Source organism: Nycticebus coucang, chromosome 21 (genome assembly GCF_027406575.1).
Source record: "Nycticebus coucang isolate mNycCou1 chromosome 21, mNycCou1.pri, whole genome shotgun sequence".
NCBI classification, from domain to species: Eukaryota; Metazoa; Chordata; class Mammalia; order Primates; family Lorisidae; genus Nycticebus; species Nycticebus coucang.
In genome coordinates, this window is record NC_069800.1 from 11,883,611 (window position 1) to 11,901,552 (window position 17,942).

The 17,942-nt window shown below is 53.5% G+C and overlaps 1 protein-coding gene across 9 annotated transcripts in view; it reads left to right on the forward strand.

Moving 5' to 3' along the window:
• The first annotated feature begins 5,485 nt into the window (after window positions 1–5,485).
• Window positions 5,486–17,942, forward strand: part of FOXA2 (forkhead box A2) — a 49,182-nt gene continuing 36,725 nt past the window's right edge. For 2 of the 9 annotated variants that reach the window (XR_008376469.1, XR_008376470.1), the window contains exon 1: window positions 12,058–12,186. Coding sequence is in view for 4 of the 9 variants with exons in the window: in XM_053573683.1 (XP_053429658.1) it covers window positions 6,653–6,739; window positions 7,740–9,041 (1,389 nt within the window). In the remaining 5 variants the exon portion in view is untranslated. Of the gene's footprint in view, window positions 5,717–6,091; window positions 6,115–6,592; window positions 6,740–7,739; window positions 12,187–17,942 lie in introns of those variants that run through there. The other 7 variants (XR_008376472.1, XR_008376471.1, XM_053573684.1 and 4 more) reach the window with 6 other exon arrangements.

Genomic DNA, 17,942 nt, shown 5'->3' on the forward strand with positions numbered 1-17,942 from the left:
ATGGGAAGGAGGAGTGGGGTGGCTGCGCTCTGGGAGGTGTCCACGAGGAGGAGTGGGGTGGCTGTGCTCTGGGGGGCGTCCACTGCACTGCTGGGGCTGCTCAGACAAGTCGAGTCCCTTGGGCTGGGAACAGAGAAAGAACCTCAGCGGTGGGAGGAGGCTCAGTGTGGCTGGGGGTGGCCAAGAGAGGCAGAATATAGGCACACTGGGGAACAGGCAGGAGTTTAAGAGGAACCCGAACGTATTTATCAAGTCACATCTCTCCACCCAGCAGAGGGACAGATGGACTCTCCCACCTGTGGTCACCAGGGCAGCAGTGCTGGCCTCACCTGTGAGCTGGTTAGGAATGCAAAATCTCCAGCCCAGCCCAGACCCGCTGAATCAGGATCTGCATTTTAATGAGACCCCCGGAGGATTCCCATGCACTGAGACTTGTCAGGAGCCCACCCAGGCCCAGTGGGGTCACTGTGGCTGTAATGTGGTCCCTCCCGGAAGCTCTCATTTTGTCAGAGAGCTCCCTACTCTTCCTCCGGAGTTACTTTTGGGAGTAAGAGTGACAGAGCACTGAATAACACAGACAGTGTATTACAAACCCTTAAAGAGTTGTGTGCCCACCATGTGCAGGCCCAGACAAGCCTCCCCAGGCAGCACTTACCACTAGCAGATGCATTTCCTGTACCCTCCTCCTCCCAAAGGCAGAAGCTTCTAGCATCACCCTGATGTTACAGAAAAATTGTAATTATAATGATAGAACTGGGCAACCACAGTGTTCCTTGCCTGGCTTTCCCTAGAGCTGACCAGTGGAGAGCTGGCTTGGTTGTCCTATTGATTCTGGGTAGAAGGAGTCAGAATACTTCACCTTGGGTTTTCGTCCATCTCCAGTAGGAGACAGGCTATTTTTGAACGACGAAGTGTAGAATTTCCCGCTGGGATGAAATTCTAGCACTTGGAAATGCTGGCTTCACAGTTGGAGGAAGCCTTGAAAACAGGAGAGGAGAAAAGGAGGCATTAAAGAGAAAAACAGACTTATTCTCTGTAAGCACAGTGGTTTTGCTCGTAACCCCCCCCCACACACACCACATAGTAAGTGCTCATTAAATAAGGCCCCAAAATATGTAAACTCCCCTTCCTTCATTGTCACCACTTAACATTAGAGCAAGTTTTATATAGTTCTTTTGTGCTTACGCAGAGCCCCGTTAGCACCTTGAGAGGAGAACAAGAAACAAACAACTGCTATATAAGCATGGAAATCCAAGGTGTGTGACTTCTGCCCAACACCACACCTAGCATGGCTTCCTCCTTCCTTTGTCTAGTAAGCAACCCATAACTCCTGGAGCTGATGGGACAGCTTCCGTATTATCTCCCTGGGTAACACAAAGGATTCCTAAGAAGGAATGCCAAGGGCTGATTCTGCAGGCAGCTGTGACCGGTTCTCCATGACTCCTGCCATTCATGGAGTTTACTGCTTTCCCTTTTTGGCAGGAATAACTAAGATTTCACCCAAGAATAACACCCAAATGTATGAAATAGCTCCCGGGGCCACAAATGCAGATGCATCTAAGTTAAGCATCCCTCAAAAAGGGATTTATTCTTATTCACGTTGGCATATTATTATTGCAACTAAAAGTTGTCATTTCTTTATTTTTATCTCTTCCAATTACTTTAATTACCGACTATAATAGTGCCACATACCAGAAATGTGCTAAACACACAAGATTGGTGAACAGGATGCTATGTCTATACCAGAAATAATTGGTCAAACCCTGGACCTGAATGGGCAGAGCCCTGATCTTCAAAGACCAGGCACACAGGGGAGTTGGGTCCGCAACTGCTCAGCTCAACCACTGAGAAGAACCCTAAAAGATAAACAATTATAACTGAAGCCCAACTTTCTAAACAATAATCACCTTCTACCTGCATACAGAAAGGGGTTTGTGAGCCAAATTCATTTTATCTTGACACCCCCTGGAAGACAGGAGGCTTCTTCTTCTCCAAAGCGATGTACAGGGACCGCGCTGAGAAGCCATTACCTGTGCTTGTCATGAAAACACAGGCAGGTACCTGTGTTTCTTCTCTCCCCCCTTCAAGTCAAGATAGAGCATAGTCCATCTTCTGATACCAGGAAGACAATATAATATTTGTTTATTTTTCAGAACTCAAACCCTTCATCAGTTTGGATAGTAAGTTCTCTGATCTGGGTGAATATTTATACAAGTCATTTTGCCCGAGTTTCCTTAATATAACACACAAATATTCGTATGACACTTTTCATCATAAAAGAATAAGAGTATAATAATACAAATAATAATGATATAAAATGATACAACCATACCACAAAAAAAAAAAATGTAGTTTGAAGATCTACTTCTACTACCCAAACACAAGCTAGGTGATCAGCATCCTATTTCCTTAACTCCATTTTATTTCATTATTTATCTTTTATTTACGTTTCATCTTTGCCAGTGAACTTTGCACAGAAGTAGACTGCACGGGGATGCCTGGCTCATGAAACTTAAAATGCTTCCTCTTGTCTCCACTTTTCTCAGCACTTTCCTGTGCTTTTGCAGATGCTGAGACACCCTGAATCCTTCTTCATTCTTTTACATAAACATCCTCTGATAAGGTGTTCTGAGCTAATGGCCTTTTCAGTTGCCACCCCCACCTCCATAGACAACTGTTTTGACCATCAACTATGACAGCCAGCGTGAGAACCTTTAGAGGTGTGCTCAACACCTAACAGATAGATTTTGATGGTCTGATCTTCTAAACTAAATTTCAGAAATAACAACCCACCTAGAGTGTAAAGTGTTGATTACAACCTTGCACACTCCTTTTCTTCATGGAGACTAAGGATTCACAAACAGAATTGCACCTGTGAATGAGGGGTGTTGGGGCATCTGACTTCTACTGACTAAAAGTCTTATTTGAACTTAAAAATGTGTATTTACACAAGACTGTGTCGTCACCTTATTATCTCCTCTGCCTTAGTCTCCTCTTCCCCGCCTCTGCCTCCTAAGGCTCTGTGCGTGCTGGGAAATTTTGGGCAAAGCCATTCCTGAATATTCATTCTCTGAAGGGCTGTAGGCATTGGAATATTGATCAGCCGAATGGGACTTTTATTATTTTATTCTTTGGGGATACTTCCTCGCTTAGGAATGTTGAGATTTGTTTGTTGATGGCCCCTTGGCACAGGCTAGTTTCCTGTGACAGAAAGCAGCAGAAGAGGTTTTGCTAGGGGACCCAGGGCATCCCAACAAAGCCAAGGCCGTCAAGACCCGAGGTCTTCTTCTAGGAGGGAGTCACAAGCCCCTTTGCCGCCAGGAGTGATAACAGCGAGCTAACCTCAAGCAGTCCCGGGTCGGACAGCAGTTTAGCAGAAAGGAGAGCGCGCGGGGGAGGCCGGCAAAGGAGAGCTCCGCGGGCCTCTGGGCGCTGGGCGAAGTTTAAACTAAAGGGGTGGGGGTGTTGGTGGAAACATCTGTTTGCAGACCAAGTTCCCCGGGAACTTATTCCTGGAGAGAAACTCCCGGAGCAATTTAACACCATTCAACATTCAAGCCCCAGGTTTTCCTACCAGAACTCCCAACTTTTAGAAACCAGAGCTCTGGGAAGAACGGGGCCCAGGGGTGGAGGAGGTTAGAGCCTTCAAAGGAGTTCGAGTGTGGGGAAGGAAAGGAACCTCGGGCTGTCTGAACCTTCCAGCTTCCTTCGGGGCCGTGGACGCCCCGCTCCCTGCTGCCCAAAGCGAGCTGCACCCCGGGCTCGCCGCCCCCAGGCATCCGGCCCCTACCCCAGCGCTCGGAGCCTCTCGAGGGGGGCAGGAGACCGGTTTGGGTTTGCGCAGAACTTGGGGCTCCATAGAATGCCAAGCTCCCGAGGCGTTTTCAGAGAGAAGAGAGGAGGGGAGAAGGGGTTGGGGTGCCCGAGCAACGGCGTCCGGAGCGCGGGGCGAGCGAGGACTCCCCCGGGGGCAGCGGCCGGCAGGGGGCGCCCCGGCCCCGTGGAAGCGCGTGCCCAGAGCTCCCGGAGTTTGAGGGTGAGCTCAAAGCCTAGCAGATTTTGATGGTCTGCTCTTCTCAAATAAATTTCAGAAATAACAACCCACCTAGCGTGTCAAATGGTATGCCTTCTCTTCATGGAGACTAAGCCAAGAGGCTGGGCATGGCAGGGGTGCTCTCGGGGAGCGCCCCTCCTCCCGTGCACCTCCTCTCCCAGCTCCTGTTCGCTGCTTTGGGTGGTGGAATAATTTCTAGGATCGCATTTTCAACCAGGAGCAAAACCAGGGAGGCGCGTGTGTAGGCGCGCACGTCAGCTCACATACAGCACACCACGCACAGGCGAGGGAGACCAGAATTCCTTGAGGTTTCCAAACCATTCACATCAGAAAACTGGCTGTTCGTTGTTGTTTTTGCGGTTTAGTCTGTTTTGGTGTTTCTTTTCTACTGAATGGAAGAAGTGAGGGGTGGGAAGGAAGAAGGGGTTGATGGTGTGTTTGGGGGGTCTGTGTGTCTGCGCCTCTGCCCTGGCCTGTGAACACGACTTTGAAAAATAGCTCCTTTGGGGGAGCTCCAGTGCGCACCCCTCTTTACCAAGTCCTCTAGAGAGCCGTGAAGTTGTTCCTACCCGTGCTCTGGTGGGCCCAATGGGAAATGCTGGCATCTGGCTGCTTAGACTCTCCTGCGCATGCTTCTGGTTCGCAGCGCGGGCTTACACCCCATCACGCCCTCCCCGACACCTCAGCGTCTGGGCTGAGAGCGCCCAGCTTCCCAGGAGACGAAGACCTTGGCTTTGCGGGACCTCGCGTTGGCACTTGCCCGGTGGAGCCGGCTCATGAGTGCCCTCGCCATGAAGTGTCCAAAATATCCGCATTCAGCCGCAGAGAGTGCCTCCAACGGCTTTGTCTCGTGTTCTAAACCGGGTAGACCCCAGAGGACAGCTGCTGGGGGAGGTAGTTGCCCTGCTGCCCCCGGCTTGTCCTCCAGCCTGACCCTCACCGGGCCTTCTGCTTTCAATGCTCAGCTCTGTGCCTGCCACCATCACCCCCAATGTAGACAGGTGGGCCAAAGATCCACTATTTCCTTTCCTTTTTTTTTTTTTCCCTATCTCTGGGAAGCTCCTTTTTGGGGGATCCAGTACAAGGCTGGATCCCCACGATCCGGCCAGGTTTTCAGTACCAAAAAAGAGCTTCCATATCCAAACACCAGTGATATCCTCCTCGCTCCAAGTCTATCCACTAAGGTCTTGGTGGCTGCAGTGTAAGAACCCAAGAGCTGAGGGGTTCAAAGAAATATATGGCTGCTGGAGTTTCTAATTCTTATCAGTCAGCCCCTTTGGACGGCAGAGAGGCAGAGACCCTCCTGAGGTCAGTTCCCCACGCCCGGTACTGACTTCTCCACTCCTCTCTCCCCTCCCCGTCCCTGCCCCCGCCCTGTTTGTTTTAGTTACGAAATGCTGTTGGGCACCTTGGCTGTGACTGAAAAGTAACCTTGAAACGCGCCGGCCTGAATGTCAGAGACAAATCGCAGCCTCCTAACCGTAGGCTGCAGCTAACGGGGCTGCGAGCTCCCCGCCGCCCCACCGAGCGTCGCGGGCGGCTGGGCTCCACGGAGGCCCAAAGCCGCGGCGGCGGGACCCGGCGCCCGGTGCCTTCCGGGGCGCGCCAGGTCTTGACTGTAACGGGGAGGGGCCTCCCAGGACAGCGGCGGGCGAGGTAAAGGTGTGTACACAGTTTTTCTAAATACGACGGCGCTTTGCAAATTGGCTCTGTCACTGGCTTGTTGTTTTGACAGGGAATGTGCGCCGACAGCGAAGAAACTCGGGAGAGATAAATCCGGCTTTAATAAGGCTCTGCCGGTCACAGAGGCCAGACGCGCCCTCGGACAGCCGCGCGCGGCGCCCGGCGCTATGGGACTGGGCAGGGGCCCGAGTCCGGAGCTGCCCCCGAGCGCGGCCCCATCCCAGGTTCCTCTTTCCACGGGGAACTCCCTGTGGACCCGGAGGAAAGGGGGCTTCATCCCGGGCGCCCGAGCGCCCTCTAGCCCGCCGGATTCGCTCCCCTGTCCCGCCTGGGAGTGCGGGGCGCAGCGGCGGCGGGGGGAGCGCGCGGAGGGGCAGGTGCGGGGCGCCGGCCGGGGCTCCTTCTCACCTAGGTGTGAGCTGATTATTCAAATGGGCTACCCGGGGTCTGGGGATTGGAGGCCCGCGCCAGCGCGCCGCGCTATATCACCAGCTGCCCACGTCACTGCGGCACTTGTCCGCTCCGCGGTCCACACCTCCTCCTCCTCCTCCTGGCCCCCCCAAAGTCCCCGCGCCGCGCGCTTCCCGCCGCCTCGGGGCAACTCAGCACTGCCAACCTCAGCCTCCGCCCGGCAGCCCCAGAGCCCGGCGGCGGCGAGCGCGGGCGCTCCCTGCGGCTGGGCGCGGGTCCGGGCCTCCTCCGCTCCTCCGTCCCCTCCTCCGCGACCCACCCCTCCCGCCCACTTGCAACCACAGCCTCCGGCCGGCCGAGGGGAAGAGAGGGAGTGGAGCGGAGGGAGAGGGAGCCCTGGAGAGGGAGGGAGGGGACGGTGCCTCTGCTGACTTTTTTTTTAAGAGGGTGGGGGTGGGGGGTGATTACTGGTCGGTTGTTGTGGCTGTTAAATTTTAAACTGCCATGCACTCGGCTTCCAGTATGCTGGGAGCGGTGAAGATGGAAGGGCACGAGCCGTCCGACTGGACCAGCTACTACGCTGAGCCCGAGGTGAGTACTCGCCTCTTCCGGGGAAGCGGAGCGGCTGCGGCTTTCTCGCCTTCCCCAACCTCGCGACCGCTTCCCTCGCTGGCACCCGCCCCCAACCCTCAGCGTTTCTGGGCAGCCTCTTTTTCCACCCTTCTTCGACTCAAATGGGTCTCTTTTTTATACGACACACTGTTAGCCTTGAGATAATATTAACTTTGTGATCAAATATTGACTTGCGGCGCCTCCAAATCCTCTTCGTGGCCGAGCCACGCACTATCCTAACAGAGCTATGTTTGGCAGAGCGCGGCTGGGGAGGGGTGGGAGGTCGGCCGGCGAGGGGGTGGGGAGCTGACGAGAAGGAGGGTAGGAGTTGGGGGCTGAGGCAGAGACAGAGTCAGGGACTACCGGACAAAAAGAAAGGAGGTTTGGGGCTGCAAAGCCCAGCCGCGTGTAGTTTCGCTCACGGTTCCTTCCCAATTCCCACATTCAGAGCCTCGGGCTGTTCCCAAGGACAGCCCTTAAAGGTCCCCTGGGGCCGGGGAGTGGCTCCGGGCGGAAGGCCGGGCCAGAGCGGACCCTGGCAGGCACCGTCTCCCCTTGAAGCTTCCCTGGGCGTCCCGCGCGGCGTCCCGCAGGTTGCTAGCTGGGGTGGGAGGTGGCGTCTGGAAGTTCCGGCCTCAGCGCCAGCTCAGCATGCTGAAAATTTGGGGATGCGTTTGGGGAGCCAGGCTTGAGGTGCTCGAGGGGACCCGTGTTCTAGAATCCAGAGGAGGTACAAAAAGGGCTAGGAACGGGTCACACGCCCAGAGCAACAGTTCGCCAGCTACCTCCCCTGGGGCAATTATGGCTCTCTCAGGACACAGACTCGGTGTCACGACCCGCTCTCAGGGGAAGAAGAGGCTTCCCGGAGGCCTCCCTGGAGGCCGGGCCTGGGGTGGCCCCGAGGGTGGGAGGTGTGGGCACGCTTGAGCCACGGTGCTAACGCTGTCGCTGTCGCCTCCCTCCCTGGCCTTGTCCGCAGGGCTACACCTCGGTGAGCAACATGAACGCCGGCTTGGGGATGAACGGCATGAACACTTACATGAGCATGTCGGCGGCCGCCATGGGCAGCGGCTCGGGCAACATGAGCGCGGGGTCCATGAACATGTCCTCGTACGTGGGCGCCGGCATGAGCCCGTCCCTGGCGGGCATGTCCCCCGGCGCGGGCGCCATGGCCGGCATGGGCGGCTCGGCCGGGGCGGCTGGCGTGGCGGGCATGGGGCCGCACCTGAGTCCCAGCCTGAGCCCGCTCGGGGGACAGGCGGCGGGTGCCATGGGCAGCCTGGCCCCCTACGCCAACATGAACTCCATGAGCCCCATGTACGGGCAGGCGGGCCTGAGCCGCGCGCGCGACCCCAAGACGTACCGGCGCAGCTACACCCACGCCAAGCCGCCCTATTCGTACATCTCGCTGATCACCATGGCCATCCAGCAGAGCCCCAACAAGATGCTGACGCTCAGCGAGATCTACCAGTGGATCATGGACCTCTTCCCCTTCTACCGGCAGAACCAGCAGCGCTGGCAGAACTCCATCCGCCACTCCCTGTCCTTCAACGACTGCTTCCTCAAAGTGCCCCGCTCTCCGGACAAGCCGGGCAAGGGCTCTTTCTGGACCCTGCACCCCGACTCGGGCAACATGTTCGAGAACGGCTGCTACCTGCGCCGCCAGAAGCGCTTCAAGTGCGAGAAGCAGCTGGCGCTGAAGGAGGCTGCGGGCGCCGCGGGCGGCGGCAAGAAGGCGGCCCCCGGGGCCCAGGCCTCGCAGGCTCCCCTCGGGGAAGCCGCCGGGCCGGCCACCGAGACTCCAGCGGGCACCGAGTCGCCCCACTCGAGCGCCTCCCCGTGCCAGGAGCACAAGCGCGGGGGCCTGGGGGAGCTGAAGGGGACGCCGGCCGCGGCGCTGAGTCCCCCGGAGCCCGCGCCCTCGCCCGGGCAGCAGCAGGCCGCGGCCCACCTGCTGGGCCCACCCCACCACCCCGTCCTGCCGCCCGAGGCCCACCTTAAGCCGGAGCACCACTACGCCTTCAACCACCCCTTCTCCATCAACAACCTCATGTCCTCGGAGCAGCAGCACCACCACAGCCACCACCACCACCAGCCCCACAAAATGGACCTCAAGGCCTACGAACAGGTGATGCACTACCCGGGTTATGGCTCCCCCATGCCCGGCAGCTTGGCCATGGGCCCGGTCACGAACAAAACGGGCCTGGACGCCTCGCCCCTGGCAGCAGACACCTCCTACTACCAGGGGGTGTACTCGCGACCCATTATGAACTCCTCCTAAGAAGAAGGTGTCAGGCTCGGAAAAAGCCTGACAAGAGAGGCAAAGGTGGTGGTGGGGGGTCTCTTCAGAGGGTGCTGGGGAAACCAGGGGAGAGAAATCCGTGACGCCCCAGCAGTCCCCCTCGCTCTCCCAAACAGAGGACCACACTGATACCTATTGTTCCATCTGAGGAGGAAAATGGGGAAAAAATATTTTTAGAAAGCCTCCAGTTTCCACGACAGTGTAGACTCCACTTCCTTAAGCACCTGCAGATTCTGAGTTTTTTGTTGTTCTCTCCACTGCTGTTGTTGCAGGGAAGTCTCACTTAAGAAAAAAAAAAAAAACTTTTGTGGGTGAATTGGTGTAAAACCATGTAGTTTTAACAGAACCAGAGGGTTGTACTATTGTTTAAAAGAAAAAAAAAATAATGTAAAGGTCCGTTTTAAATGACCAAGAAAAAGAAAAAAATGCATTCTCAATCTCGACACGGTGGAATCCAGGTCTTGGGTCTGATTAATTTATGGTTTCTGTGTGCTTTATTTATGGCTTATAAATGTGTATTCTGGCTGCAAGGGCCAGAGTTCCACAAATCTATATTAAAGTGTTATTGCTGGTTTTATCCTTTGAATCTTTTCTTCAAGATTTTGTTTTTCCTTTGCCTGACTTAAAAGATAAACAGTTCTGCAAATTATTTCAAGGAGGAGGGAGGGACACTCTTGCTGGTGGCAAATTGTGTTATAATTTAGGGTAGGGGGATGTTGTCATTTTCCCAACATTTTTTATTAAAATTTCCAGCTCTTCCCCAAATTGAATGAATTTTACAGTAGGCACATATGGACACACTGCCCGGATTGTCCAGTTAGCATTGCCTTATACTTGCTTTAGCTCCCATTTTCCCATCTATCCACATCTGCTTTGGTCGAGCCACCTCATTTCTCTAAAGGGACGTCAAGGTAGTTTGAAGACACACTAGTACATTTCCCTGAAACACTTCATCATATAGATCTCAACCAATTTTGTGGATGGTTACTTTTAGAATTTTGAAGTTAAATTGACAAGAATGAAACACATAGAACCCAGGTGAACCATTCAAGCAAGAGAAAAACCCCATCTCCACGTATCTTAATTTTCTGCCTGTTTGAAGGTGTTCTGGTGTTTCAGTCTCTTGGGCCCCAAGCCTGGTTTCTTTTGGGGGAAGCCTGCATTTTACATATTTTTGCTGTGCTTCTAAAACTTAGATCTTTCTTCACCTCAGTGAGTACAGATTGGATTTGTAAATTCCTGGTGCACTACTTTGTCTTTTCAACACTGCCTGTCTCACTCCCTGTGGAGCCTCTGTGTACACTCTCTTTCCCACCCTTCTTCTTCTTGAAGTGTGTACCCTGTCTGGAGCTATCTGCCATAGCAGTCCTTCCTAGCCCAGGAGTGTTGAGGCACCTGGTCTGGAGAACTATTTGAAACTGTTCCTCCTGGAATTAGTTTTAAATGGATAGTTTAGGAAGAGAATCCAAATTTACTTTAAAAAAAATAAGATGTATTGGGGTGTCTGGCATAGCTTGCCAATTGACCACTATAGGGTGAAATATCCCGACCTCCAACGCATTTGCAGAGCCTCTGGTAAGCTCAGGAAGTCGGGTTGGCAACTCCGGTTTACTAGGCCCAAGGAGTGAGTATTTTTTGAGCATTCAAGGGAACTCCAAAAGTATAAAGAAAACCCCAGAATAAATTCTCACAAATCCTGCTGCCTGTCCCAACAGACAACCGTGCAGCCCTATACGGGTAAGAAACTACAGTGGAAACCCAGGCAAAGTGCAAAGGGGAGCGGAGAGGCCGTTGGCCTGCAAGCTGGCCTGGGAGGGCAGAAGCCAGTGCCACCATGGGCCCATTTGGCTTGAGGCCTCTCTCGGTGCAGCAGCTAGCTTGCAGTGGATAAAAACTATGCAGGCCTCCAAGGCCAGGACTTTTTGCCTCAGGTTTCTAAACCCAAGCTCTTGTCCCCAAGACTAGATTTTTTTAGTTTCCTGGCCTGTGGCATTTCCGCTGCACCCTAGCCCTGGACACTGCCTCTCTGTGCCCTCTGCCACCTTGGCGGGGTCTCTGCTCCCCCTACCCTGGCCTTCCCACGCGCTTGGGAGGGAGGGTTGCGCCTCTCCTCCGCGCTCCCCCCCCACCCCCGCAGCCCTGCGCGCCGCCTCCCGTCTTGTCTTCAAATCCCTTTTTAACATTCCACATTGTCCCAAGGAACAGAAGGAAGAGAAATTGGGGAGAGGGCGGGATCCTCCGGAGGCCACAGCCAGCAATCAGGCCGTCGCTCCCCCCTGGTTAGGACACACACGTCGTGAGCCCGGCCTGAAATGTGTTTCATTATCACATAAAAGGCTCCCGTGGCGAAAGAACGGAGAGGCAGGGCCGGGGGCCGAGTGCGGGACAATGGAGGCTGGAAGCGCTGCCCTAACCTGCGATGTTTCGTAACGCACGCCCTTTGTGCCAGGGTCGTTTTAAACTACTTAGCGAGCCCCCCTCCACTGATCCCAGCCGATAAGATATAGTTCTGCCCAAATACATAAAAAGGACGTCGGGGAGCAGGCGCTTTCCGGGCTGCTTCTGTCTGGTTCACACCCCTCCCGCACCGCCCCCTCCCCCCAGCCGAGTTCCAGGCCCCGGAGCTCCGAGTGCGCCCTCCGCCCGCTTCCCCCAACTCCACGGATTGTGGGGTGCAGCGTTAACCCCCACCCCCACGCTTTTTTCCTTTTCCCCGAGCCCTTCCTCGAGCTGGTTTAAGCAACCGTGATCTGTGAATAAACAAAGTTGGTAAACAACCGAGAAAAACATTCTAGATCCGAATTCCAGGAGGGTAAACTTTCCATGCCACGTCACACTTCAGCAAATTTGCACAGATATTATATTGCCTCCCCCTTCTTTATTATTCTTTTTTTTTTTTTTGTCAGGATCCCATTGTACTTAACTGAATTTTATAACGCTGATCGATATCTTGGTAAAATATTCATTTTTAAACTAGCGGGCAGTGAAATCTTTGCTTTGTGTGCTAAAGTCAACAGTCGCACGGTTTGAGCTCAAATAAATGCGGGGATGCCTCGGCTGGAAGCAGTCGGCCGCCTCCCTGCCGGCGCTGGACGCTGGGCGCCCGCCGCCGCCGCCGCCGCAGGTAGGGAGCGCCCTCTCAGGCCAGCCGGCTGTCCCCGCCGCGTCCGCCCCGGACCCGGATCCTCGCGCCTCCCCTCCCCCAGCCAGTCCTTCTCCCGTCCAGAGGATGCGACGCCTGGGCGGGCACCGGGGTGGGGGCGGGAGAAGCTCAGTGGGTGAAGATCCCCCGTGGGTTTGGTTTTTTCTGCAGGGGGTTCAGAGTGTGCACGGTGCGGAAGGAGGAAGGGTGGCGGAGTTGCAAACTCAGTTATACTGAGTCTAGGCTCTGAGCTCAGAGTTTGGCGGGGTCCGGAGGAAGCTGCGCCAGGCCCCTTCAAAGGACTCCATCGAGTTCCGCGTGTTTCACAAGGGCCGTGGAGGGTTTGGGAGTGGGGTGGGGAACGCCCTTGGCCTCAGAGTTTACGTGGGGGTCAGCAGGAAACCGCGTGCATCGTGTGGGGGGAGTATGGAGAGGCCGAGGCTCCAGCTTGGTAAGTCCTTCCGCAGGACGTGCACGGGTTCGAGTCTAAGCTGGACCCTTCGCTTTCCGCGGCGGCCTAGGGGTGGACACAGAGCCGGAGCAGGGGAGGAGCAGGTCTTTCCAAGAAGCTCTTGAACCCCAGCTCTGAGGCAGGAACCAGCTGCGGGTCTTGACGCACAGGCGCGCTCAACTGCCGGCAGGTTGGGGAGCCTCGGGGTTATGAGCCGAGTCCAGAAAATAAAGTCAGAAACCGGCCGCGGGGCCATTTATCACTTCCATTCTTTTGGCAGCCCAGTCGCCTGGTTTCCTCCAGGGCCCCCACCCACGGCTGGCCCTGGGCAGCAGCGCTGGGGCCTGCGGGCTTGCGCTCTTTTTGCAGAAGCCGCGAGTTCCACTGAACAGAACCAGCTGCGTCTTTCCGTCACCTGTGGGGAGGCGCGGACCCGGGAAAACTAGTAGTTTCTTTGCTGCCTGCTGAAACCTCTGGACCCTCGGCTTTGGAGGGCAGGGTACGGGGGAAAAAAGTGTCTTTCTTCGGAGTCTACCCAATTCCCGCCCCTCCCCCAACAGGCAAGATCCTCGTTCTCCCCTGGGGTCTGTGCTTTAAACTCGTGGGGTAGCAGTTGTCGTGAGACGCCCTGCCTGTCTGGTTATTCTGAGTCTTTCCAGGCGTTGAGACGCGCTGGGTAACTGGCCCATGGAAATGGCCACCACCCCCGACCGCGGACACCAGACCTCTCACCCACGTGGGTAGAAATCGCTTTCGCTGATTTTCCGGGTCAGCATTATGTGGTCGCCTTCATGTCTGGAGACCCGGGATGCCCCCTCTTCCCTGGCACCCCGGCCTGTGAGCGTCAGTCGTCCAGTGCACCCAAAGCCATTTGGAGAGCGCGCTTGCCACCCTCACAGACCCGGCTTCGTCTCGCGTGGCCCGTTATCTTCCCTGAACAAGAAGAAACGGCTGCAGGACGCACAGCAAGGCTAATCGTTTTTAAATAATTAATGCCTCCCCATTCCACTGGTAATGCCCAGCCTAGAATCCGTCAATTACTTGTCATTAGACTAGTGTCGCCCCACGGCCTTCCCTCTGGCCTTTCATAGCGCCGACTCCACGTCCCAATTAACAGGTGCCCCGTCTTTGAAAGCTGGGTGCGAGGAGCCACGGCCCTTAATTCAGAGTTTTAAAAGACCCTCGCTGAAGAGATGTAATCTTCCAAATGGCCAATTTAAACGCCTGATCCTTATCTCCTGTCTTCTCCCAGCTTTATAAAGAGAGGAGGGTCCTCAGCGCTTTGGGGGATTTTCATGGGGAGCAGGGAAAGACCAGAGAGAAGGCTTAGTAGGGCATGGGGTGGGGGGCGTTTGCCCGAGGAGGTACCTGGGGGCAACTGGTGTTCTCAGGGGCGTCAGAGGCTCGAGGAGGACTCAGTTCACGAGGCTGAGAGGACATCTGGAATGTGTAGACACCAAGAGTGTTCTTAAAAAGTAGCAAGGCCCTTTCTGGCTATGAATCAGGGAGAGTGGGAAGGGAGACATTTTCCAGGCCCACAGCCACCATGGACCCCGAGTGGCAGAGTCACTGGCTGTAGGTGATGCCCTCACAGTTGTAGGCGTCCAGTCCTGCCCCTCCCCACGCACCACTAGCCCCAGTGACCTGTCCCTGCGGGAGAGCAGAAAAACAAGGTTTCAGACCTGAAATCCGTTTGCCTGGTGGGGGGCCGTGGGCACCAGCCCAGGAGGCCGCACCAGGCATCCCAGGCCAGCTAAGGATTGGTGAGTGAAATTTAAAACTTCACACTACCAAAGCAGTAACAACAGCAACCCTCTCCCCAAAGTTTGCAACTCCGTGTAATTATACTTCTTGTTGTTTCCATTCTTCAAATGTTCTTTTTTTTACAGTAAATAAAGATCTGAGCATCTCAGGATCTTATCTGGCCCCTTTGGAGCGAAAACAATGAGGCTGTATCTTCTGTCCTTCTGGACTGCAGAGACATCTCCCCTCTGGGCTTTGTCATAGATTTCTAATCGCTTCTATCCCCAGGACTGGTTTTCCTTTGAGAAAGGGGAAAAACAGATGGGGATGGGTTGGAGACAAGACGGGGAAGAAGAGGGAGAAACTGTGTTAACAGTGGACGGCCTGTACCCCTTCCCCACCCCTAAGGCCCTGGGCCACTCTTTACGGCTTCAGTTCCATGGGAGAGGCCTTTCCAGAGCAAATCACCCTGATTGAGATTTTTCAAGAAATTATTTCTTAATGAGATGCGCCGGATGTAGGCCGGATGTTACAGACAGCTCAGAGACACGCAAACAAAAACAGTGTGGGACAGATGCAAGTCCCCCAGGAAAGCTCAGCAGGGTCCCCAGCTCTGAGCCTCTGCTCCCTTTGACAAAATTCCCAGGGAGTTCCCTACCCTGGAGCTCTGCAGGGGTTGCCTCGGAAGCCTAAATCCTGGGGCATCTCCCCATTCTGTTCACAGCCTTCCTGCCCAGTCTCTTATCCCCTTTCTCTTTTCTTCTTTAAAACAATCATGTGTGCCCCCCCTTCCTCACCTCCCCCCATTGTATTTGTTGATGACCTAACAGGCTCACACCAAAAGCCACACACAGAAAACCAACAACTGTGGGATGGGAGGGGAGACCAATTATGACGGAGGCTAACAAGGGGGAACACCCAAGTTGAGGCCGGCTGTCTCCAGGGAGACTGATGGAGGCTTATTTTACAAGCTGTAATTCCATCGTGGTCCCTCTTGCCAGACTGGAGGTGATGCCTGTTCCCCTCCCCCTCAGCCGCTGTACCCTCGGGGCCTATTCCAGATCTTTTGTATATCCTTTGCAGAAGAAGCTGGCACCTTGTGCTCAGGTCCTTCTTATGGAAAGGTTGAGGACCAGGGTTGCTTTTGTGAGCATACCTTCACAGTATGCTTGTTTTTTGCACCAGTGGCTGTTCCTCAGAGCTCTGAGCTCATTAACTAGATTCATACAAACTGGTCAGATGTCATTGTCACCTTCCTTCAAGCCCCCCCCCACATTAAAAAAGCATTGACTTACTTGCCCTTTATCTATCCGTCTATCTCTCTTTCTAGATATTTCATTGTTAGATAACACAATTGATAGCCAGGGCTATTGAAAGAAACAACACAAATTAAGTTACATTTGTTCGTGCAAAACTCAAGGGTCTCACATTCTCACCAGGGCAAGTACTTGCAATTTAATCTCTTGCTAATTAGAAGCGGCAAAAGGCAATGATAGCAATGCTGTATCTATTTGACTTAAACATCATTAAATTAACCAAGATAGAAAATTTCAGCAGCACAGAACATCTTGGGGCATCATGTGTGCTGGCACGGAGGAATGTGGTTTGTCCATTGTTGTTTGGTCTTCCTTGCTCATGAGGTTCTCCCTCTGCCAGATGAAATGGTGAGGGCCTGGTTTTCTTTTCTAATAGATAAACCAGCTTTTTCTTTATTTCATTTATTTGAAAAGAACAAAACACAGTTTCAAGAATAAGTGGGAATGTTTTTGGACTGTCGTTGGTAATTACCTTAGCAAATCAAGATAGGATTGCATGCTGAGGAATTTTAGCTTCCTATTTTATTAGCAATATGATCTCAATTCATTATTTTTTCTATTTTTGCAAAGCAAACATCATTAGATGATGTATTTTGTTGGAAAATTTTTGCTTGGTCTTGGTGCCTGTGGCTCAAGTGGCTAAGGTGCCAGCCACATACACCTGAGCTGGCGGGTTTGAATCCAGCCCGGGCCACCAAACAACAATGACGGCTGCAACCAAAAAAATAGCCAGGCATTGTGGCAGGTGCCTGTAGTCCCAGCTACTTGGGAGGCAGAGGCAAGAGAATCGCTTGAGTCCAGGAGTTGGAGGTTGCTGTGAGATGTGATGCCACGGCACTCTACCCAAGGCGACAGCTTGAGGCTCTGTATCAAAAAAAAAAAAAAAGAAAGAAAGAAAGAAAGAAAATTTTTGCTTGCTTAAAGGAAGGCATACAATTTCTAACGTGAATTTGTGAAGGTTAGAAGACCATTACTTGAAAACATAAAGCATAATTTTGGGAGGTGTTTAGAGGAGAGCCTTGTAAGGAGCTAAGGCATGAGGTGAGTGGCTCTAGAACTAGGGAGGGCAGATGGTGATTATATGACATTTTCAGTGAAGGAACAGGGTGAAGTGAAGTGTCAGGTAGGGCGGGACCTGGGTCACAGAGAGCTCTGTGCTGAGGTCAGAGGCAGCTTCAGCAAGGAAGTCAGGTGTCAGCACAGGCACACTCTGGTGTGAAGCTCTGACACACTGTGCATGGTGCTGAAAGCCCATTCTACATTTATAAGAAAGGGGACCATTTTCACTATCTATTTTCTTTTTTCCCTACATTTCTGAGCTACATTAAACTGAGCACTTCATTCACAGAAAGTAGTTGTAACTTCGTAATTCTATGCCTCACTAGCCGAGAAAATCTACCCTTTACCCAGAAAACGGAGTCCATTTTCTTGGCAGATACTTCGCCATTTGTTCTACCATCTTAATGTCTATCTGTGTTCTCCATACCCACCCCCAGCCCTTCTTCACTTTTCTTTATGGGAAGTCTGTTCAATCTCTGGGGTTCTCCAGGTGCCAGGACCATGCCACTGAGTCTTTGTGAGCAAGATCTCTTTCTGGCTTCCTCATGCCCCACTTGTAGAACTCAGAATTTGTGGGCGAGAGGAGCTGAGAGGAGTTAGGGAATTTGCTCTAATTTTGGAGCCCAGCTTTGGGCTCAAGTTTTTCAACTCATTGTCCCTCTAACTTCCTCTGGCTCCATATGACCCTGGGGCCTGGATACCTCCCATTTCAATGCAGTAGGAAGCCTGGCTCCCCCAGAACCCTAGAGTTTGTGAGATGAGTTACTGTGAGTAATGAGCACATTGGAAGTGTTAGAGAGAGCTGGAAAGAAACAGGTAGACCTCAGAAGAGTAAAACTTGGGGCCCCCTTGGGAAGATGACCAAGATCCCACTAACTGTCCTGAAAGACAGTAGGTCAGGCTGGATTCTCATGTTCTCTTTTGGGGTAACACAGCATACTCACGCCATGGTCTGTGGCTCCTCAGCCAGCCACAGGTTCATCCAGGCCTGGGTTAAGCTCTCTCTGCACGGGTGCTCCAGGGCCCCTGGCTAATGATGACACAGAGGAGATGGGGAGGGATGGCCCTTGCATTATGATTAGAAAGAAGGAATGCCAATGAAGAGAAAAAACAGAAGGGGCAGAGACCACGGGCTGACATATGGGCGTAAAACAATCCACGTTGCCCAA